The sequence below is a fragment of the Pleurodeles waltl genome, chromosome 2_2 (genome assembly GCF_031143425.1).
Source record: "Pleurodeles waltl isolate 20211129_DDA chromosome 2_2, aPleWal1.hap1.20221129, whole genome shotgun sequence".
NCBI lineage: Eukaryota > Metazoa > Chordata > Amphibia > Caudata > Salamandridae > Pleurodeles > Pleurodeles waltl.
Window position 1 is genome coordinate 606,246,246 of NC_090439.1, and position 24,177 is coordinate 606,270,422.

The 24,177-nt window shown below is 40.4% G+C and overlaps 1 protein-coding gene across 2 annotated transcripts in view; it reads left to right on the top strand.

Annotated features, from left to right (window-relative positions):
* SNTG1 (syntrophin gamma 1) overlaps positions 1–24,177 on the top strand; it is a 3,232,656-nt gene that overhangs the window by 1,392,639 nt on the left and 1,815,840 nt on the right. For both annotated transcript variants that reach the window (XM_069218895.1, XM_069218893.1), the window contains one exon: positions 18,990–19,044. In XM_069218895.1, coding sequence (XP_069074996.1) covers positions 19,018–19,044 — 27 coding nt within the window. In that variant the 5' untranslated portion in view covers positions 18,990–19,017. The remainder of the gene's footprint in view (positions 1–18,989; positions 19,045–24,177) is intronic.

The following is a 24,177-nucleotide window of genomic DNA, read 5'->3' on the forward strand; positions in this document are numbered from 1 at the left end:
CGAATTTACAGTTAAAACTGCACACACAGACACTGCAGTGGCAGGTCTGAGACATGATTACAGAGCTACTTATTTGGGTGGCACAACCAGTGCGGCAGGCCCACTAGTAGCATTTGATTTACAGGCAGTGGCACATCCAGTGCACTTTACTAGGGACTTACTAGTAAATCAAATATGCCAATCGTGGATAAACCAATCAACAATACAATTTACACAGAGAGCATATGCACTTTAGCACTGGTTAGCAGTGGTAAAGTGCTCAGAGTTCAAAAACCAACAGCAACAGGTCAGAAAAAATAGGAGGCAGGAGGCAAAAAGATTGGGGATGAACCTGCATAAGCAAAAAAGTCCAACACTCAGGGTTTGCTTTTGACTTGTCCACTCCTGATGTTGTGTGTAAGTGTTCATATGTTCCACACCTACCTACACGAAAGTCAGTAATTTAAAAGGCACCCACTTGTTGCAATTGTGTATCTACAGTGCTTTGTTTAAAATGTTCCTCCTCTGTTTTGTGTTATTTTTCCTCCCACCTGTCTAGCATTGTATTTCCAAATTACTGGCTCTGTTGATACCCTACAACCCCTTGCTTCCTCCCTGCTCTAAGCTCACCACCTCAACCTAAAGGGCTGGTCTCTTAATATTTCTATTGACCTGCAGGTGCAGTAGTTGAGCATGATCTTCCTCCTTCACCTCACATACTTTATCTCTCCTGAGTGAACACCATAAATCCCTCTTGATGTTTCAACAGCACCTCCAATTAGTTGTTCTTCTGTTTCTCTCTGATACTTTTAGATAGACTTCACATAATACACTGAAACGTCAAATCCCTGTATAAAGACTTATGCCTTGTTGAGTCATGGCCTATCCTGTCATCTGTAATAAAGGAACAATATAAATGTTCAAATATAATAAGTTACTACAGTTGAGTTCAGACATCGTAATGCCTGCTGCCAGCAGCCAGAATGAAAGGCAGTTTAACCAACGAAAATGGGAGCTGGCTACACCTTTTGATATATATTTCTAAAAAGAAAAGATGAACGTCAATAAGGAGCTATTCATGCTAACATGTTTATTTTTTCTACATTGTGAGTTATTGTACGAAAGATAACATCTCTACATGTTTCTACACTATCGGCACTATCTGATCCTTGGCCCTTTTAGCCTGACTTACATTAAACGGATGCTATTACATTTTTGAAAATATTAGTATGTGCGTTTGGTGTATTGAATATTACAGAACAGATTCTATTTTTATACATCTTGTCTGTAATGAACGTGAAAAAGCAGAACACCAATGCTCATTTAAACAAAGAATTTGTCCTGGGTTTGTGTCACAAAAGTGAAGCAAACCTGTGTGAAATGTTTATTTTATTTATTTTCTATTGCAAAACTTGAGTTCCCTCAAAGAAACACAAAGCAGCCCTTAGCACTGCTCTGCAGCACTTTGCAAAGTGAGCACTGCATGGGTGGTACATGAGTGTTGCCATGCAACCACACATATTTTTGGATGTAAACCCTATCTACTAACAATAGCAGACAAGGATTTGTGCCAAAAATGACTGCCACTTTTAAGCAGGCGTTAAAAAGGAGAAATGCTTTTATTTCTCCAAACGTTTCCCACTTTGCATGTGTGCTCCAATTCACAGAAACATCCGAAGTGGGAAAAGTTTCAAAGTTGATCTAAGCATAGTATTATTTAATGCAAAGGTGTCCTTTCACTATAAAACGTATGCAAGAGTCACACAGAAACCCTTGCACTATGGTGCCAAGGTGCGTGCTAGGCACTTGGCTGCCTGATTGTGGATCAGATCAAGGGAAAGAATGGGGGACAGTCCCTTATCTCTGTAGATATAAAGCTTTCCTGCTCTCTCCTTGTCACGGAAAACAGCACAGCAACTTTGGTTGCTGCACTGTGTTGTGTAACACTTTTGATCATTTGGGCCCAAGGATTTAATCGATTTGTGGGAAGGGTCATGTTATCTCCATGTATTACAAAGACTTCCATGACCTTATAAATGAACTTGTCCTTCATCCTTGTTCCTCTATAATGTCTAGTAATCCTTGGTGACTTGCAATATACTTAAAATAAAATATACAGCAAGGGAGACTTCATCCCATATATAATCTTACTTGCTGGTCTGACAATGCCTCCAAATATTTATTGTCTCCTGATGGTAGTTGGTGAGCGCCATTTACCATAATGATGCACATCAACAGCGGATTCCATGTATGGTACATGGAGGTACATCTGAGTCTTTCTCGCACCCTCTGCAACACCTATGCGCAGCTACAATCTAAGTGACGTGCCCACTTAGTCATCATGACAATTATTTTTTTTATAATTTTTAATTTTTGCAATTTTATATAGCATAAACTCAGCCTGAAGGTATGGTAACTTCACATGAGCAACAGTTGCATTAGATAATGTCACATTATTATTTTTTTTAGGCACCATGAGATTACATGATTTGCTCAGAATTGCAGGATGTTGAGCCAACGAAGATACTTCAGTCTGTTTCCCAAGTTCTAAAGTTGGCAGCACATCCTCTCCTATCATACCTCACACTCTTTACCTAATAGGTCCAATAAAGGTCCAACCATACAACTACCCTTTTAACCATGCACCCTGAAAGTCATAAAAGCAGTTGATGCATATTGGAGCACTTCAGTATTCTGAAGATGTATATGAATGACAAAACCAGACCACCTACAACCATGTATTAGGCCTTGCAAGGGGCAGGCTCAGTGTTACATAAACATTTACAATTCAATAGAATTGTTTTACAGAGTCCTGCCTGTGTTTTATGAATTTTATGAATTCTCACATTGTGTCCTAAACCCTGACTGCTTTCATGCTTTAATTTATCTTGACTGGAGGCCAGTTATCCTTCATCTGTATTTGATATGCATTGCGTTTTAAATACCAATCTGCAGTTCATGCATTCGTAAAAGCGACTCTCAGGTCCAGCCTACATTTTATGCACTCCTACATTTTAATTTCAAGCTTTTACTCTACTCCAAATTCCACGCATTATACTTGTAAATTGTACAGTTCTCTGCCAATTTCTGGAACACAATTCATCATGGTCTGAAATCTTGTGTTTAAATGAAAGAGAAACACATATTTGTTCTTCATCAAAGAAAGAATGCTTACTTTTTTGCTTAAGAAATATTTATTCATACCTAGAGTATGCTTTAGCTTCCATACTGTATTTGTACTGAGGCAAAAAATGCCTGGATGCTACTGAGCATTTCTTCAAAAACATCCTGGTCCTCTGCCTGCTGCCAGGAATGTTTAGGCTGGCCCGCGCTCCTCTTGTCCCTCCCGTGGCTATGGCCTCAGACAGAATGTTTCCTTCTGTCCACGGAATTGGCAGAATTTTGGTCACTCCTTGTTACTCTTTAACAAGAAGTTCAAGCCAAATTCCGACGATCACCAAATGGGGGAATTTTTCTTCCAAGACTCTCCAGAAAATGCACGCATGATTTGTCATCAAATGCTTGATATTCTAACACAGGCGGTTTCAGTCAGAGGGCTGCCTCTCAAGTAGGTTTGATGCCACTGGAGTAGATTTACTACTCGAGCAGCAGCAAGACAGACTTGAATGGCTATGCACTCTTGCACAGCACATTGTATGACTTGTGCTGATTTTTCAGCACTGCGTGCGCTACCAATGCTGAATTTCAACACAAGCTGCTTATTTTCTCCCCATTGGCAGAACTCTGTGAGAACTGGCTGAGTTTTTATGTAACTCTGCGAGTTCCTCCTACCCCTAGTCCTGCTTGGGACCCGCCAAGTGGAACACCTGTGCACAATTTAAATCAGGAGCCCATTTTGCACATGGGGAAGGGGGGTTGGGGAGGCACAAAGAACCATGTCCTTTAAGAGGGATGGCCAGTTGTTAACTGAGGGAAGTTGAATTAATTCAAAGCTTAAGAAGAAGAAAAGTGGGGCGCTGGAAGTCAGGTGAGAAGTATTGGTGCATTGGACATTGCACATGGCTTCCCTCTGCAGGTCATTATTAAAAAGAAAACACCTCTAGATTATTGTGCTTGTAAGACCTACCTTCACCCACAGCCTTTCTGTTAAAAAGCCATAAATAACAACAATGACTGAAAGTGGTGTCACTCAGAATAAAGTCATGTATATGAGATTTCTTGACTTATCCTCTGTATACAATCACAAAGACCAGAAGGTATGATGTTTTCAAATTCCCATTAAGAAATCATACTTGCATCAAATAATGATTTCCAATTTGAAATTTCTTAGTAGGAATCTACTGAGTCCATTCAATAGTACTGAATTGCAATTCGCACATCAAATTCTACCAAATGTGTTGGTATTCTGTGAACCAACCTATGTATTAATAGTTTGGTTCATAAAATACTGATTGGTAGTGGGCCGCAATTTGAACTACCTCCTAAATGTGCATGAGGTAGGTCGCAAATTTGGACCTTCTGCAATTGGTTAGTCACAGCCATGGTAACCAGCGGGCCACCATGTCAGTGATTGCTTTTAAATAAAGCTATATTTTTTTAGTGCAGCCCGATTTCCTAAGAGGAAAACGCAATGCATTTAAAACACAAATGCCATTCTTTTATAGACATTTTCTATGAGCTGGCAGTGGTCCTTAGGATCACTGCCTGCTCATAAAATATGTTTTGGTGACATTCACAAAGGGAAAGGTGCCTCTTGGCGACCCCTTTCCATTTGCTAATGCTTACCACCACTTTAGATTTGGTGGTAATGAATGAATGTTTTGATCGCAAAACATTAATATATAAGCTATAGAATCTGTATATGGAAGGGACGCCTTTTACAGGCACCAGGTAAATACCGATTCTGTACTTATTCTAAAACCCCAAACTGCAATTCCGTAAAATGTTACTGAATCACAATATTGGTTTCGTCCATTTATAAACGTAATTTTGTGGTCGCAAAGGCTCAAAGTTGACCTTTACAGCAGTAAATTCACTTGATAGATTAGACCTCAAATCTCTCATTGCCTATCATAGGAAGTGATGTTTAAGGATCATTGACGAGGCGTTTACGTTACCACACAGAGGTAATTCGAAGAAGCTGAATAATAGTATATCAGTCCATCACACTGTCACCTGAAAATCATCAAAACACAAAACTGAGTGAGAAGAATGATTAAGCCTCCCAAAAAATGAGCACGTATAAATCCGAGTGTGAAAGGCGGTCACACGTTAACCAGAAAATCATGGTAGAACATAAAATCACTGTTGAAAAGTGCAGCAGCACTCCCGGGATGACTTACACGTGGGAAAGACTTCATTAACGATATGCCAAAGGTATTACAAAATTCACATATTTTAACAATGTAGAGACATCTTACTTATATGGAAAGGTGGCCGAAATAAACAACAATGAATTAGTGTTTCATGCCAGTGCATTCGTAATCTGCACTAGTGTCTGGTATCTTCTTCCCTGTAAATCAAGATGTTTTAATAGAGATAAGGCACAACCTATTTTCCTCTCACGTTGTTGTAGAGCGGGTCTACTCTGCACAATAACCAGGTAGCAGGTCATGACGTAGGCTATTTCGGCCTTTGGGTAGTTCATGATCCCCATTTCAACATGACTAATCCTACATATTTTTACCATAGTGGATTTATGGAATTCTTTTATTATTCTGCAACATGTTAAATGCATTTAAAACCCCTAAATGTGAGCGAACAATCAAATGCAGTAAAGTCCATTATATATGGCTGAAAACAATACAAAATCCTACTTTTGAAGGCTTTCTCAATCCATGTTTAAACGAACGAGTGAATGTTCTGTACAATACTAAACCGACTAATACCGACATCAGGGTGGTGCTTTACAGTAAAACAGATTGCACAGTCCAGAAATGCACAGAATAAGCCAATGCAATAAATAAGATATATAATGCCGATGACATGCTTAATTCAAACAATGCATTCTCAAAATTAAAGATTACTTCGCAGAACCAAATGACGAGGCACAACTGGTCAGGAGCTGTCTAATGACTAAGAAAATAAACATTGGCAAAATATTTATATGTGTATGAATGTAAATGGTTCAGGATCAACGTGGCAGGTTAAAACCTGGAAGAAAGCTTATTCCTATCTAATGCTTGGGTTTTTTAATTAATATGTCCTCCTATCATGCTTATGTGCAATAGGAAAGTGTATGTTTGATTCTATCTTTCTTTGCACAACAGATAAGTTTATGATGTAATTTAATCATTGTTCAAACTTTATAATGAGCGTAATGACTGTATATTTAAATCAGTAATAGAATTATGCTGGTAATGAACAACAATGTCGGAGAAGCAGGTCTGCAAGTGTTTCGTTCACAGTCTTATGTTTAATATTATGTAGGTTTCTTTTTGGTTAGAAAGATACCTTGCCAAAAAGTTTAGATTTTTCTAGTAATTGAAAACAGACTATAGATTTACATATTTTGATCCTAGCATAACATTACTGAGCTGTAAACGCTGCTGTCTTTAATGTGCTGTGCCTTAAGAACTCGTTACGGCTTTGTGACAAAAGTATTGTCATCTCCAGAGACTATAAGTCTAAAATGCAGCGGCGGATCCTTTGCTATGCCCACCCTCCATCCAGCCCCCCCACCCACCACGCCAGCAGGACCAGCTGCAAACCTTTCAGAATTAAAGCATAATAAACTATGGCCCATATTTATACTTTTTTTTGCACCGCATTTGCGCCATTTTTTTACGCAAAAGCGGCGCAAACTAACAAAACACAATCGTATTTTGTACGGTTGCGCTGCTTTTGCGTAAAAAAGCAGCGCAAATGCGGCGCTAAAAAAGTATAAATATGGGCCTATGTTTATTATCCTTTTATTGTAACAGGGGTGGGGCCATGGGTGTGACAGGAACGGAGGGTGAGTGCACAGCACTCCTCTCTGTGCAATGTAAGTTTGGCCGGCCGTCCCAGGACTGTCAAACACACATACGGACTGTGCTGTGTCACACCGGGCAGTGTGTTGCCGGGTGGAAGACAGCAGGCAGAGGCTCCCACTCTGCCTTGGAGTGCCATGCCAGGGCGCTCCGGCCAATCCTAATGCTGCTTTCATGCTGCCATCAGCATGAAAGCAGTGTTAGGATTGGCTGCAGGGCTGGCTGGGAGCCTGTGCCTGCAAGTGGAGCCAGAGGAGCGGAGTGGTGCAGTATCGTAAGGTAAGTTTTTTTTTTTTTTTTTTTTAATGTTAATGCTCTGACCCCCGCTCGCCATGCACCGCACCACCCTGCCCCTTTACAGAAGGACGAGCCGCAACTTCTAAAATGTGCAATGATACTGGATACCAGCACCTTGTTGCTGGTAAGTTGTTGAACCCAAATAAAATGTAATATATTAATTAGATAAAGGAATAACCAAGATGTATTTAAAACTACTTTTCTAAATTTAATTTTGTGATCTTTATTCTTTTTCCCGAGCATGGCACTTTTCACCCTCACACCCTTTGCATGTTAGTCGAGGAAATCAGTGAAACAGCTTGTTCAAATCTATACTGCGTCGTTTTCCTTGAAAGAAAACAGTCCAGCTCTTTCACTGGCGCCCGGACACCCTTCTGATAAGGCAATACTTTTGACTGATTTTTCATTTTCACTGGGTGCTTCATTTTCTTGACCGTTACACCCTACAATGTGTTCCTTTTGAAGTTTATGATTTTAAACGGATTTCTTAGAAAAATATGATCTCATTAAAAATACTGAAATGTAGGCCTCTGATATTCACATCGAATGATCAACTCTTCAGATAACAAAAAAATAGGAAAATATCTCAAGAAGTGTATTGCAGTTCGCTATTATTACCCATTAATTGCAAAGCCACAAAACGTCGTAAATTATAAAAGATATCCCCCTGTGCCTGATACGTGCAGTGGATATAAATAAAGCATTTGTACATTTGTGGAAAGAGGAGCATGCTGGGAAAGGGACAAAGATGTGGGGGGAGGCATACACCAAGACTTTTTGACACTATTTGTAAATTTGTTTATCTCTCAGCAGATTGCTCACAATACACAGGGGCAGGGGATGCAGGAGGTATTCATTGAAATAGTTTACAATAATGATCATTTACTGTGCACGTGAGGTTGCGGTGGGGACGCATTTAGGTGCAGTAGTACATAGACTGCTGTCACCAGTAGGCCTCAGCCCCTGCAGTGTTCATAACTGGTGGCAGTGTGAGAAGATGACAGCCGTTAACCATTAAAAGATCACGTACCAAAAGGCAATTTGAGACAGGTACATTGAGAAATAAAACAAGCAAAATGTACTTAAAAGGCTGGTGAATTCTGATTTTTACTTTCACATTATGTTTGCATCATCTGTGTTGATAAGTGCTGTTGACAGATTAGCGAATACTATACAACGGATTAAAATTCCTCTTCCATATAGTTGTCTTTAGTTTATCATTGTGCCTTATTTACTCTCCTGCAAACTGAGGGACATATTTAGAAGCCCTGTGGTGCAGGGGAGCGCAGCAAGTAACCTTGCTACGCTGTACTGCGCCACATGGAAAGGGGAGACAATACAGTGCATTTCCGTCCTTCCTTGATGTGCCTGCCCTGGGGAGGTGTACAGTTTTGATGCTTTCCCAGGTTTAGATACCCTTGTAAATATGGGAATGCATCAAAATCCATCGGTGTTGCGTGGGAACATCCACCTCAATGCCCATAGTACGCCTCCTGACGAAGTGTGGGGGAACTCAGGCACCACATCTACAAGCCCAAGAAAAGGCATGCAAAGTGGCACTATGCGCAGCCTGTGCATTACAAAAAGTGACACACTGCGGTGCATGAGGCTTGTAAATATGCCCCAGAATGCACACAGAAATTGGTATGTTACCTAACTCACAATGAAAAGAAGCACTGACAAAACCAATGGGTCTGTCACTGACAATCTATGGTGACATTATTTATTTTTAGAGCAAACATATACCACAAAAATAAAAGAAGGACATCAAACCGCTGCTTAAACAAGGCCGCCATTTAAATGCTATTATTTTTTCCATTCAATTTTAAAAAAAAATAACAGTGCAAGTACTTCCAAAGTGGCAGGTGTATGTAGAAACAAAATATGAAGCGTTTAATACCCATCAAAACGTAATATAGTTCTTATTCCCCCAATGAAAACGTTCTATTGGCTTTATATTGATGTGTAACCAGAAGGAAGACTAAAGCAAATAATAAAACAAGAAAATAGCACTGCCCAAAAAAAATATTGCCCACCACACTGGAATGTACTTCTTTTGAGACACATTTGCACATGTGATCTGGATAAAATGCTGTCACGCTTGCTGTCACTAACAATGCTAGCTAGCCAATGACGGTAGTTGGCTAACCCGTTGCCCAATGCTGTATGCTTTAGTGGAAGGAAATACATGTGAATTACCCTTGATCAGACCAATGGGTGAAGGCAGCAGACCCAAAGCACATTTACTTATGTATACATGTTACTTATTTATTTTTGATTTATTTATTTATAACATGACACTAACAAGAGCGCTAATCTGCCTCTAGGCCGCACCTAACCAGGAATTGTATTTGTGAAGTATCACATCTGACTAGCATAATCTAAAGATGTTTCTGTCTTCACTTTCATCTTGTTCTGAAGACTCTGTAAAATGTGACCATGTCCAGACTTCCAATGTGAGTAAATAGTATGAGAATGTGGCTCTTGATAATATGTAAATCCAACTAATGAATTCCTCTTAGTGGCATGGCTATGTCAGATGACTCCACGTGTTTCGTTCACAATAGCCCATTGATTTGGGGCAAAACATTTGATGATGTCCAACAAGACTGTCAACAGCAGAATATCATGTTGTTAACATGTCAAGGCCAAAGTATTGTTACGTAGGTATGTGTATGTGAGAGAGTAATTTATTAGTTGAAGAGGTCCATGTCAAAGTTAAAACAATCCAGAAGCTACTGCCTGTCACATACAGGGACCAGGATTGTCTCAGTGAAAAGTTTGCCTAAAGGCATTCTGCAGGTACAAATGAGTGATTATAGGTGGTGGACTGGTGAAGAGTGGATCCTTGATGATAGCCTAAGTTCAGTTGGAAAACCTTGTGGGTCATCATCAACAGTGGGAAGTCTGAGCAGTTAAAGTCTACAATCCATACCCAGGAAGGTCTTGTCAGCTGTTTGATATCAGTCTCAATGAAGTCCCTCTACATTCTTACTCTTCTCAACTTTTTCATGGGAAACTGGTGAGTTGAACCCGACCAGTGATTCGACATTGGTGCCTGCAGATTTGGTATTGGTCCTGATCTCCGCTGTTTCTGAAAAATTCTGAAATTCCAGTTTTGATTTTTGTTTTTGTTTGGTGGAATACACTCTAAAACAAGTTGACTGTTCAGGACCTTGTGGGCACCATGAGAGGGTTAGGACTCACTGCTCCCGAAAGCATCAGCAGGGTCCAGAGCAAATTTAGTTAGAACCGGTCAGCTGCACTTTTGGAAAATGTTGGTTTCTTGCAGCTTTTGTGCCCCTGTAGCTTGACAGAATGTCAGCCAACTGACTTTTGAAGTCCACGTCTCCGCCTTGAGTACAGGTGGGAGCAGGTCAAGCCCTTGGATTCTCCCTCTGTAGGTTCAACAGCAGGTGCAGTCCTTCTTTTGTCTTCCAGAGGTCAAGTATGTTTTGAAAAAGGCATCCAGTGGGGGCACGTTTAGCCTAGCTTTAGCTTGCAGGTGGGGGAGACTTACAGATGAAAAGGGAAAAAGTTCCCAGGAGTAACCCAATCCATGTAGACATAATTTCCTTGGAATTGCCCTTAAAGAAATCCCACAGTGCGCTGTTCTGCTACAATCTGACAAGACAGATCACTTCTTAAACTGGCAGAGCTCTAGGCACACCCTGAAGTGTTTCCAGGGAACTGAGAATTCCCCTTTGCAAACCACATCTGATTTTTCCCCCATTTGGATTGGTGCCATCCTGTAAACATAGACAATGGAAAGGGCAGGCTTAGTTGTGAATTATGTCTGCCTGTAACAGGAGATGTGCATTTGAATGTTTTACAGTTGGTGTGCTCTTCCCCCAGGCCAAACTGTCAGGAGGATGTCCCACCTAGTCCCACCATCAGCTATTCACACCTCCTTTTATAGGGGCCAGCAGGCTGCCAGGTAATTTTGGAAGATTAACTCTGAAAAGGCTACTAGATGCTTTAGCTAGAAAAATAGTGATCTTCTAAAGTCACTATTTTTTAAATAGTTAGACGTAATTCAATGTTAGCATTACACTGGATTTTGTTCAAATAGGAAAATGAGGAAAATCATTAGATACACATCTCCTGTTTTTTAGTACTATACACCGTGATTTTGGGGTGCTAACTTCTCCTTTAGGGGTGACTTACTACAATTTAAATTTAAAAGGATGTTTAAATTAAGTCCGGCAAAAGGGTGATTTTGACAGGTCGAAATGGCAATTTTAAACTGCTCACCTATGCTGCTATGGTAGGCCTAAAGTAAAAATTCCCAATGCAAGATTCTAGATCATGTGAAAAATATCCCATCAGACATAATATTTTCCCTCTCATTTAGAGCTAAGAACATTCATTTTTGACTTTCTTGATGATACATTGAAAGGGAGTGGTGAACAACTAAGGTCTAAGAAAAGACATGACCACACCACTTTGTCACAAGCTATTTTGTTATCTCTAAAATGTACACATTTCCCATTTCCTTAAGGCCATCCAAATAAACACTCACTTACTTGAACAGAATCACCGGGTTATGGTGCATACATTTCTTGAATGAGAATAGTGTAGGTAATCCACTGTTTCTGCATAGTCACCCTTGATTTTGTGCCCTTTCTGAGCCTTATTTTTGCTGTTTTTAGGAATTAATGTACTACTATTTGCTGACAAAGTGTATGCGTCCTGGCCCTAAAATTGTACTGCCAGACTTGGTTTAATGAAATTAATCTTTCTGCAAAACCAAGCTACATTGTGTTGGGAATGTACCATTGGCATGATGTTAAATATCATGTGCAAGCTGAAATGTATATTTATACAACCCATCTAGATGACGAAAATAATTAAATGCCAGAAGTGCTTTTGTACTGTGTCTTGGTTGCAGTTTAAAGTGTGCATTTTAATTCCACAAGGCTTGATACTAATTATGTATATTATATGAATATGAGGCACTACATATTCTATATACTAAGGGTCTAATTTATTGAAAGGTAGTGCCGCCTTTGCATAATTTTTTGATGCAAAAGCAGCGCAAACTTACAAAATATAGTTATATTTTGTAAGTTTGCGCCACTTTGAGTAAAAAATGATGCAAAGGCAGTGCTAACCTTTCATAAATCAGGCCCTAAGTCCTTGCAGTGACTTGGTGTCCACAATGCTGTTTTTACTGTATACGTTCTCCCAGATACTCCATTAACAGGGCTAGGAACAATAAAAATCTTTATTGTTGTCCTCACCGAAGGAAAAAAACGAAAAAAATGAATCAAGGGTATGCTCTACTCAGTCGTTAGAATCTAATTTAATAGTGAAATATAGTGAAATCAGATGTTTATTCATTGGAAAATGTGTTCTGTTAATACCCGCTTTGGCACCCATCTCACCTCCAGAGCACAAATATGCATTCATTGCCAAAGGCAGATTACAATGGTGCTGGGACTCTCCATGGTTGGACACATACAAGGCAGATAATGAAAGCCAGTTTGACCTACTCTGAGATTTTTTCCACACTGAAAAACTGTTCAGAAGGACCTCATGGAAAGTGTCTCTAGTCTCTTAGGCACTAATTTATACGTTTTGGTGCAAAACTGCACCAACGCAGTTTTGCACAAAAAAAGTTTAGCACAGGCTTGCACCATTTCTGAGCACCAGCCAGGACCATATTTATGGAATAGTAGGCTAGTGTAAAAAATAATGACTTTAGCCAGGTGGGACTGGAGGTATGGAAGAAGGGATTTTACACCTAGAAATGACATTAGGCAGGTTAGAGTAAAATAAAATGACTCTAACCTGCCTAGAGTAATTTTCTGACTCAAAACCATCCATACCACATGACTCCTGCCTTAAAAAGGCAGGAGTCATGCCCACCACCCCAATGGCCAGCACAGTGGACCAAGATCCCCTGGGCATGGTGATGCCCCGAGTGCCATGGAGGGGGGGGGCATTTCAGGGCCTCCAATGGTACTCAAAACAAAAAAAATACTTACCTCTACTTCCCTATCCCTACCTGGGATGAGGTCCCCCATCCTCTGCTGTCCCTCTTGTGTGGGTGGGGGGGACCCTGGGGCCTGAGGAGGGCACCTGCGGGTTTATTCCATGGTGTTCCACCATGGAAATAGGCCCACAGGTCCCCTAACGCCTGCCCTGACCCAGGCATGGGCAAAGTAAGGTTTGCACCATTTTTTGACCACTCCTCCCCCCGTGCTTGATTTTTGCAAGGGAGGATAAATAAGGCTCTCAGGCCATAAAGTCATTTTTTGCCCGGGAACACCTACCTTGCATCTCATTGAGGCAAGGTAGTTTTCCACAGGCAAAAGTGACTTTAACTCCAATATTTTGGCGCTAGACGTGTCTAGTGCCAAAATATAAATTTGGAGTTAAGTTTGCGCCAGATTTGCTTAAAGAAATTGACGCAAATCCGGTGCAAACAGAGTATAAATAGGCCCCTTAGAGTCCTGCCTGGCTACAGCTTCCAGCTTTGCTTGACTAGAGGATTCTGAGAACCAAAAAAGCTACTAAGTTCGAAGGTAAAACCTTGGACTATGAATAGGCAGCCAATCTAGCCCAGTGGTGAAGTGACCTTGGCACTTATGAAGTCTGGCCTTTACCCAACTGAGCTGTTGATGCAAAGACAAACAAATAACCTAAGTCAGAGCTCAATGACAACTTATTAAACTTTGAGGGAACCCTTGCCTGTTTTAGTCGTGGACTTTGTGCCACTAAAAGACTTTGACCTTTATAGCATAGACTAAGTCAGAATGTAAAGCCTTTGACTAGGATGACCAGCTTGATGTATCCAACCTCTCCTTTAATGCGCTCACCTTGAAAACACACCTAGGTACTGGTCAAAAGTAACCTGATAATGTTTTTAATCATACTTTGCTTTTATTACATGTTTTTCTCATTATTATTTCTCACTCTCTTTAAATCGGTTTAGGAACTTTATTAGATTGTTTTCTTGATTTTAAAATTGTGCTATGGCTTGAGATGAACACACATTTCAATGCAAATTGCCTGATGTTTGTGCCATAGCCACCTGGCTTAAGTTGAAATCTAACCGGGGGTGTTTTTAAGTTGGTATGGGATCCTCCTTCATAACACACTTCCTAACATGCTAAATGTCTAATTGATCAAGAAATAAGGCGCTAGAAGCAATATCTCTTTTGAATGCCTATTCCAGGGAATATAACCTGTGGTTAACATTTGTGACTATGGCCCTCATTCCTACTCTGGCGGGCGGCGGTCGCCACCCGCCAGACGGGAACCGCCAATTGCCCGCTACGCGGTCAAAAGACCGCTGACGGCATTCAGACCTTCCCGCTGGGCCGGCGGGCGCTAACTATGTTAGCGCCCGCTGGCCCAGCGTGAAGGAGGGCTGCAACACAGGAGCCGGCTCTGAATGGAGCCGGCGGTGTTGCGGCCGTGCGATGGGTGCAGTTGCACCCGTCGCGCTTTTCACTGTCTGCTATGCAGACAGTGAAAAGCTGGCTGGGGCCCTGTTAGGGGGCCCCTGCACTGCCCATGCCATTGGTGTGGGCAGTGCAGGGGCCCCCAGGGGCCCCAGGACACCCGTTCCCGCCAGCCTCTTCCTGGCGGTGACAACCGCCAGAAACAGGCAGGTGGGAAGGGGGTCAGAATCCCCATGGCAGCGCTGCTTGCAGCGCTGCCATGGCGGATTCGCCCAACCGGGGCTAAATCGTCAGGAAAACGCCGGCCCCGCTTTTCTGACCGCGGCTTTACCGCCACGGTCAGAATGGGCAAGGAAGCACCGCCAGCCTGTTGGCGGTGCTTCCGTCATTCAGGGTCAGAATGACCCCCTATATATAACAGAGATTATAGTTGCCTTTCAACAAAGCTTAGTTTCGAAAACATTAGTGTACCTCAGTATCTGATGCAATTCTCAACAATGAGAATTCTTGTTTAATATATTTGTTTACCCAAAGGGACAAAGGGTCTTATTTAGAGTTTGGCAGACAGGCTTCTCCACCATAAATGTGGTCCATCGGACCCCTCAACCCGCCCTCTTTCTTTTGAGACAGGACAACTGCGGTGCTCCTGCTGATTTTGATGTCAGAAATCTACACCAATGGTGTGGCAGAGTAGATTCCATTGGTATGAGAAGCACAAAGAACAAGAACAACAAAAAAATACTAATGGCACTGATGCCCTAGGAAAAACTGTGCAAAATAGTGTCAATATAGATGAAAACTGAGTCTATTAAACCTGTAAAAGGTAGTTCTGGATTTAGCTCGCACTATAATAATAGGGTGACCTGAAGTGAAAAGCTTAATGTATTCAATTAATGTATTCAATTACAATGAAGAAACATATCTGCACATTTTAATAATATTGAGAAGAACACTTTAGTGTGCATACATGTAAGGAGAGCATAAAAACAGAAGTCAGTTTTTCTAGAAGTATGTGATGCGATGTGATATCTTGTGATTCACATATTGCCAACATATGTTTAACGCTAGGAAAGCAAAGGTTTTGGATCCACATAACTGGGAATTCAGAGAATTATTATAGAAGAAACTTATAAGCAGGCATTAATCTTTGCTGAACCACACTTAACCAATAATTGCCGCTGCACCTTAGACTGCCCCATCCTTTACCCTGCTTTGAAAAGACACTTGCTTTCTGACAATTCCTCCTTTCCATTGGTTTCTTTTCATTATGACCCAGAAAGCCCTACCATAATGCTACCCATCCAGCAGCATGACTAAGGTTCCATCCAAATTCACGTGTTGCAGGTCTGTCACAAATAAATATCCTTTGTAAAATAAAAAAAATAAAAATAGAAAAATGTTACTTAATTCAAGAACTGGGGTTTGCTGAACGCAGCATTGTTTTTCATTGCTTAAGCTGTTGCATTGCAATGCGTTAAACCTTTGCCAGACAACAAATAAACAAAACATTCAATTGTGTTGTCTCAAGTTCTGTTCGACAATTCTGACAAAGCAGTTACAGTTCATGCTGATGAAGGTCATATGGCAATGAAAGTGAAAAGGAGTCTTTGAACCCCTTGTGCTTCTTCAATCCTGTCTGTATATTTTTTACTTCTCTGTCTTGGCAACAAAGTGTGTTTTGGAAATCTTTGCACTAGTCAAAGTGCCTGTAGGATATGCATCTTGGTCAAAGAATACAAGTCCAAAATAATTGGTGAAAGTTTTAAAAAATGCTCTAAAAACTATGGAATTTGAGTAGGCTTTCCAAGTGTCCTTCACAATTTGTAGTTCAAAGGGATAGTAGTGTTGAAAGTTCTGAATCTGGAAGGGTGTTGTTGGATAATAGTAATCAACAAGATGGTTATGTAAATAGATTCAAGAGTTACAAGAAATCCTGCTTATTTGAATGAATATCTATGAACATTGTAAATTTTGGAGACAGTAAGGGCCATATGTATGAAAGCTTTTTCCCATAGACACAGAATGGGTAAAATCCTTTGGTACATCTGGTCCTAAGTGTGTTATATCAAATTGTCTTTGTAAAACAGTCTTTTTCTTTGGTTTTAAGTTATTTTGTAAATTGATTTATGAATTATGTAGTAGTTTTTATTTATGACATTTTCATTTATAAAGATCATGCATTCATTAGGCTTACAAGTTCATTTGCTCAGTCTGTTAATGTTGAGTGTGGAAAGAATTGTTTTTGTTCGAAAAGATTTTTCATAATGTAATAAGGGTGTGATGTAGTGGAATTCTGTGAACAAATGTTCCAGCAACTACCAGAAGGATTCTGGACTGGGACGTTACTGGAAGGAACTGGTGAGGTTGGTAATAAAGCTCTAACTTAAAGTATCCTAAGACTTATTCTTGGGACTTCACAGTATATCAAATGGTTTTGTCAATGCTAACGTAGCCTTATACAGGTAGGCCTTGCTGTGACTGCTCGGTCCATTAACAAAAATTCCGAACTGGTGACAAAATAATGTGTTTTGCCGATACATATCGTATGCAGATTATATAATGGATGTACTCAGGTCGCCCCTGGCAGAGATTTTTCTGTAATCTCTATGGGTTGTAACAAAAGTTGCCACCCAGCAGCATTATCAAAGCATTATCAAATGTGCAGGAACTCCAGGGCTCGAGGGTTTAACACTCAGAGAATTTGACTGCTACAAGTGGGAAAATTCTTCAGCTGAAACAAACAGCAAAAATCACAGTGGAGGAAACATTTACTCCCCAACCAGAGTTATTGATGCCTTAAGTATCTGTAACTACTGAGGAAATACCACAGATTACACCTGATGAATCCTTTGTCGGAGTTGCACTGGTCTGTAGGGCAATCTGGCAGTGCCTGGCAGGCTGATCTAAAAGCTCACTGTGTGGACTAGCTTTTTGACTTTTTGTGGGCCTGTTTTATGGTCTACTGGTTCGGGACTTTACTGTTGTTTTCTTTGAAATTAAAACAAACATTGCAGATAGCAAGCTCAAATCCACTCAGTCTTTCATGCTTTGCAAAACACATATGTAGCTTGCCTCTACAAGTTCATAACTGCCCCGGTTTGCAAACATGGGACACTGTTTTAGCTTTCCAATTCACCAATGGGGACTACTTGTGTTTTGGTGCCCAAGTCTATGTTCTGTACTAGTCTGACTTTGCCCTTTGTACATCCGTGTAGATGCTTCTCTATGTATTCACCTGCCCATGATCTAAACCTTAGTATTAAAGACTGGGGATTTCTGGGAAAGGGATTTACTTTACTATATTAGACAGGGCATATAAACGTCTACAATGCTCACTACCCCGTAAGTGTCTTCACAACATGCGAGATGCTGCTTTACGATGCCCATCTCATGTTTCCTTTAAAATATACTAAACGCTTGTCACTGATTGGCACATTTTCCAGGGCATTTACTTCCAACCTTTCGATAGTGTTCATACCATGTGTGTTTTGCACAGTGTGAGGTCCATTTGCTTCATCATCATCGATGTTTTAGGCTCTCTCCCTATATAAATGATGTGTATTTGCTCCTTAAAATACTCTAGATAAAAAACGTGCGATAATTGGGCCTGTGCACACATTTCCTGTGTGCACTCACTACTAAATCAGACCCATAATGACACTAAAGAAACCAAAGGTAAAAGGCAAACTAAACGAGACAGCGAAATCAAGCAATGTTCCAATATATCAAAACATTTATGTGACCAGATGAAATAATTATTTCAGCCATAAGGTGCATTTGTAAAACACACGTTTACTTAGAAGGATATATGTGTGCTGAATAACAAATGTTTATTTTACCCAAAGGAATTGTATTCATTTTCTTGAACTGGGAAGGATGAAAGCTGAAAAAACGTACCTAGATTTGAACCTGTGACCATGAGGGAAAAATACATTTCTGTAGGGACTGCATTAATCGACTGAGCTACCATTAAACGTTAGAATACACCTTTGGGAGTGCTAATTCATCTGTGTGTCTTTACCTTTGGTTTAAAGATGTAGAATATCCATTTGGGCAATCTTAATGTTTAAAATGTTTTACTCTTTCTTTACTTTAAAGAAACAAGTATTGAATTATATTTTCACACTTCCTCAAATAAAAAGAGCAGTATTAGTAAATATATTGAGCTGACATGCATTGTATAATAATTTATTTTTCATGGTTATGCAAAGGCCTGTCCTTGGTATCTCTCAATTTCCTCTCTTGTAATGTGCTTATGTAATGTGTGTACTAAGTTTTCCTAAAACAAATGTTCCTCTTGTCTAATTATCATATATTATAACCGGTCATGATTCCTGTATTCAAATAACGTTTTAATTTATTTTTTTAGACACAAACCCTCATCTGTGACATAGCACATGGATTTCAGGACTGCCTGTGAGGAGGTAGGTTTCCAAACAGATGAAAAGCATTGTACAAATATCTGTTTATTAGTTTAAGGGATTTTTTGTATGATGAAAGTCAGAGTTATTTACATCCCTATACCCCTCAATACACGCTAATGAATAAGTTCTGAGCCCTATTCAAACTGGAAATTGGAATTCCATGTTGGGTGATATCTATACACTCTGCTGTTTTCCCTCTATAAAATCCCACAGGTCAAACCTTCCCGAATTTATCACTGGAAAAAGGCCTAGAAAGAGGCAAAACATGCAGAGATTGATGTGTTATAAACCGATCCTACGTCCGTAATTTTTATGCTGGGGACTCAGAAAAGGAGGTGTGTGTGAAATTAGCGTTATTTAGTTTAGAGTACTTACACAAAATGTTTGTAAAATTACGTGAAATAACACACGATTACATAAAATGTGAATCTGTCATTTAGCGCCATATATTTTAATGAGAAATGCATTCTTATATCAATTTTGACACAAGTAACATCTCCCGCTGAAAAAAGTGCTTAATAACAAAAGACCAGTAGCCACTCAAGTTCTGTTGTTCCTGTGGGTTCTCTGTAAATTTTTACAGTCAATGACACAGTCACACTTAGGGCCATATTTATGGCCTGCATGAGAGGGAAATGGCAGGAATGCACTGTATTTAAAAGAATACGGTGCATTTTTGTCTTTGCCCTGCATTGGTGCAGTTTGGCTGCTAAATGTGTGAAAAAGTGAATTAATAATTGGGGTGGTTAGTAATAAAGTGACTAACCTGTTAGAGCCAAAGAAAGATTTCAGTAATTTAAACCTGAAATCCTCCCCATCCCCCTCGTAGCTACAGCACAGGGCAGACAGGGTCAATTTAGAGAAAAAGTGTTCCACATTTAAGATTAACAAAACAGTTAAACAAGTCAGAAATCCAATACAATAAACATCCCATTTAAATTTATAAAAATAGAGGTGCATTTATTAAACAAAATACTAATAATAGAATAAGGAGAACCAGAACGAATGATGTGAATTTTTAGAGATTTAAGGAACAATAGCACCAATAGTAGTCAATTGTAATTGTAATTGTATTTACATAACAATACCCCTGACGAGGCTTTAAAGCACTTCTCGGCGAGTGGCACGCTACTCTGGAACCCAAGAGGAATTAGTGGTGGATTAGTATAGTGAAATATGAGTACAATATTAGCATTATGATCAGTTAATTTGAGCAGAGGATAGGTAAGTTTTTTTATTCGATTGACTAGAGTAATGGGGAGATAGAGGCGGGATGAATACAGAAGTGTTAATTGGGAGTTTATAGAAATAGAAAGAGGATTGCAATGAGTAAAGGGAAGAGTGTGTGGAAAGGGGTTCGGGACATCATAGTAGCAGGAGGGGTTTTAGATGAGACAAAGGTGAGATAAATGAGGGAGAAGTTAGTAAGGTTGTTTGGAAGATCCTGGTGGTAAACTGAAGTTTGGGGTGAGCCAGATGCAGTAGAGGAGGGAAGAGCTGAGGCAGGGTTATTTTGGAGATGAAAGTAGATTGGGTTTGGGATGAGTGAGAGTGGGGATGGAGGATATATTGATAGAGACATAGGGTGATGGAGAGACAGAGTAAAGCTTATGAGAGAGTAACATTTATATTATTTTTTATTTATTGATTTTATATATATATATATATATATATATATATATATATATCACTTATTTATTTTATTTTTATTTAATTGGATTGTTTATATTTTAAATTTTATTTATAGATGTAATGTATTAATTTTTATTTATTTTTTCTCTAGTAAAGTAGGACTAGAGTAATGAATAAATAGACATGTAAATACATAGTAGAGAAATATATATGCACGGAATATATAATGGGTATAATAATATGACAAGAAAAGTAGTATTGCATAAACACAGACTTTCTAGATTTGTGATTTTTGAAGTTAATTAATAAGTGTACTTTGCTAACATTCATTTATCTTTCCTCAATTTTTGAATAGTGAAATGCTTGCTGTTAAATAGTTAAGATAACATTTGCTCAGTGTGATATAAAAAAGAAAGCAGAGATTCATAAGTATCTAATATAACAACTTTTCTAGGAGCTATACAATGACCTATGAACATGTTAAGTATAGAGTAATATACACATATATATGTATATACGCACACACATACATATTTATACACACACACACACACATATATATATATATATATATCTATATATATATATATATATATATAGATATATATATATATATATATATTTAACCATGAGTACATACACATTTGTTAAACAGGCTTAAAGACTATGGGGGTCATTCTGACCCTGGCGGCCGGTGACCGCCAGGGTCACCGACCACGGGAGCACCGCCAACATGCTGGCGGTGCTCCCAAGGGCATTCTGACCGCAGCGGTTCAGCCGCGGTCAGAAAGGGTAAACCGGCGGTCTCCCGCCGGTTTACCGCTGCCCCATTGAATCCTCCATGGCGGCGGAGCGCGCTCCGCCGCCATGGGGATTCAGACACCCCCTACCGCCATCCTGTTCATGGCGGGAAACCTGCCATGAACAGGATGGCGGTAGGGGGTGCCGCGGGGCCCCTGGGGGCCCCTGCAGTGCCCATGCCAATGTATTTACATTGCCAATGTATTTCAGTGTCTGCTTTGCAGACACTGAAATACGCGACGGGTGCAACTGCACCCGTCGCACCCCTGCAACTACGCCGGCTCAATTCTGAGCCGGCGTCCTCGTTGCAGGGGCATTTCCGATGGGCCGGCGGGCGCTCTTTTGGAGAGCGCCCGCCGGCCCAGCGGAAATGTTTGAATGGCCGCCGCGGTCTTTTGACCGCGGTGCGGTCATTTGTCGGCGGTACCTTGGCGGACGGCCTCCGCCGTCCGCCAAGGTCTGAATGACCCCCAATGTGTATAATTTATTAATATGAAATAGTAATTATACATATTTCTTAAAGAACGATCTCAAAAATACACAAAATCAGATTATATATATTTATCAACACAGGCATATGCAGTCCATTGCTGTTTGAATATGGTGGGGATGAAGGAAAGAGACAACTCTTGATTAGTCTTCCGAAGGCAATATAGGTATCTGTGGATCTTATATTTGGGGGTAATGAATTCCATAGTTTGGCTGCTTGAAGAATGGTTGCGGTAGAGCAAGATGTAGGTGTGATTTCAGGTACACAACAATGGGGCGCATGCCAGATACACCAACAAGGTTTGACACAGTTGGAGGTTTCACCTCAAGGCTCAGGCCCCCATTACGAGTGTAGCAGTTTTACCGCCGTGATCCCACCGGCAAAGACCGCTGCATTACAAGTTTGATGATTTGGCCGAAGCCAAACCCCCACAATGCTGCCAGTCCGGCCAGTGCGGTTGGACCAGCACGGCCAGCGGTGAGCACCTGCTGGCCAGCGGCACACCGAAGACAACTGGCTATACTATGAGGCAGCAAACTGCCAGGCTTTTTACTGCAGTCACCCTGCCACAAAAACCCTAGCGGTAACGCACCCAACAACAGGAATCCCAATTCCTGTCACCAGCACACACCCCCCTACATGTCTACACACTTTCAAACACACACCCCCACTCATCCACACACTTCAAGACACACACCACCAGCTGACCGCACACATACATAGGAACACCCCCACCTGACCGCACACATGCATACAGACACCCTCACTTGCTCGCACACAGACATGCACCCCCACTCCCACGCACACAAACAGACACGCACCCTCACTCGCGCAAACACAAGCAGACAAGCACCCATGCTAGCTCACATGCATATGTGCCGCACCTCCTGCATATTACACACCCACACCGCAGACACACACATGCACACACTCCCCCTCCGCATACATGCACACACACACACACCCTCCAAATACATGCACACACACACACACACACCCTCTGCATATCTGCACACACCCCCTACACACAGCATAGAGACACACACCCATACACATGCATGCACATCCATCCCAACACACACACAAATGGTCGCACACACCACACACACACACACACACACACATATGGGTCTTCAAGTAGAACAAATGGAATTCAATATTTTGTAATGGTCTCAGAATTGCCATAACTTTAGACCAGTGGTCTTCAAACTTTTTAATGCCACACCTCCCCCGCTCCAGTGGGTAAAAAAGATCACTGCCCCCCAGTACTTTTCTCAATTTTTCTATTGAGTTAGCAATGATAAAATATTTTGAGGCTTATTTAAACATTGCACCTAAGTTGTATTACTGTTTTAAACAATGCAATCAAATACAGGCCTTACTAGCATGTAAAAGTATCCACAGCATGATTATTATAAATGGGTGTGGGGGTTTTGTAGAATATCAGACCCCTTTTCCTTCTGATATATGCACCCAGGTAGGATTTAATTGACAAATGATGTTAGTGATGGACCATTACATAGCGGTTTACTGCTGCTCATTATTTCCCCACTTAAAACAAAGCTCTAAGCTTCTTTTGGCCAGAGCCTGGCACCCCCCGAAGATCACTTGAGGCCCCTCTATGAGGGCCGGCCTTCAGTTTGAAGGCCCCCTGCTCTAGACAAATCAGATTATTACTGTCTTTATGCAAAGTGTTTTAACACCTTAGTGCTAATATTTTCCATTCACAGAATAAAGTTAAATTTTAATTTCTAACTTTTTGCATTTAAACCTCAGTACGCTTTAACATTTGAACCCGAGGGAAACTTTGCAAGCATCAATTGCAGCAAAGTCAAATATTTTATTGCTGCCCTGCTCTAGGTAAAACATACTTACCAACAATCAGAAACAGAGCAACTGAACAACATTGACAAACCAATAGGGCATCACAAGATTTTACCAAAAATGACTTAATGAAAAATTAAGTTAACAAATAATTTAAGAAATACATAATTATGTGTGGGTGTATGTGTGTGTGCATGTGTGGGTGGGTGTGTGTGTATATGTGTTCAGTTGCAAGCATTTGGCTAATGGGTCATGTGATTCTCTCTCAAGGTATTAGCAAGTACACAATATTATGAACAAAAATCTAAAAAAGTTCTTACTCCATAAGTAAGTTTATTTGCCAATCCAAATGGTTTCTGCAATCTTGAATAGGGAAATAAACAATA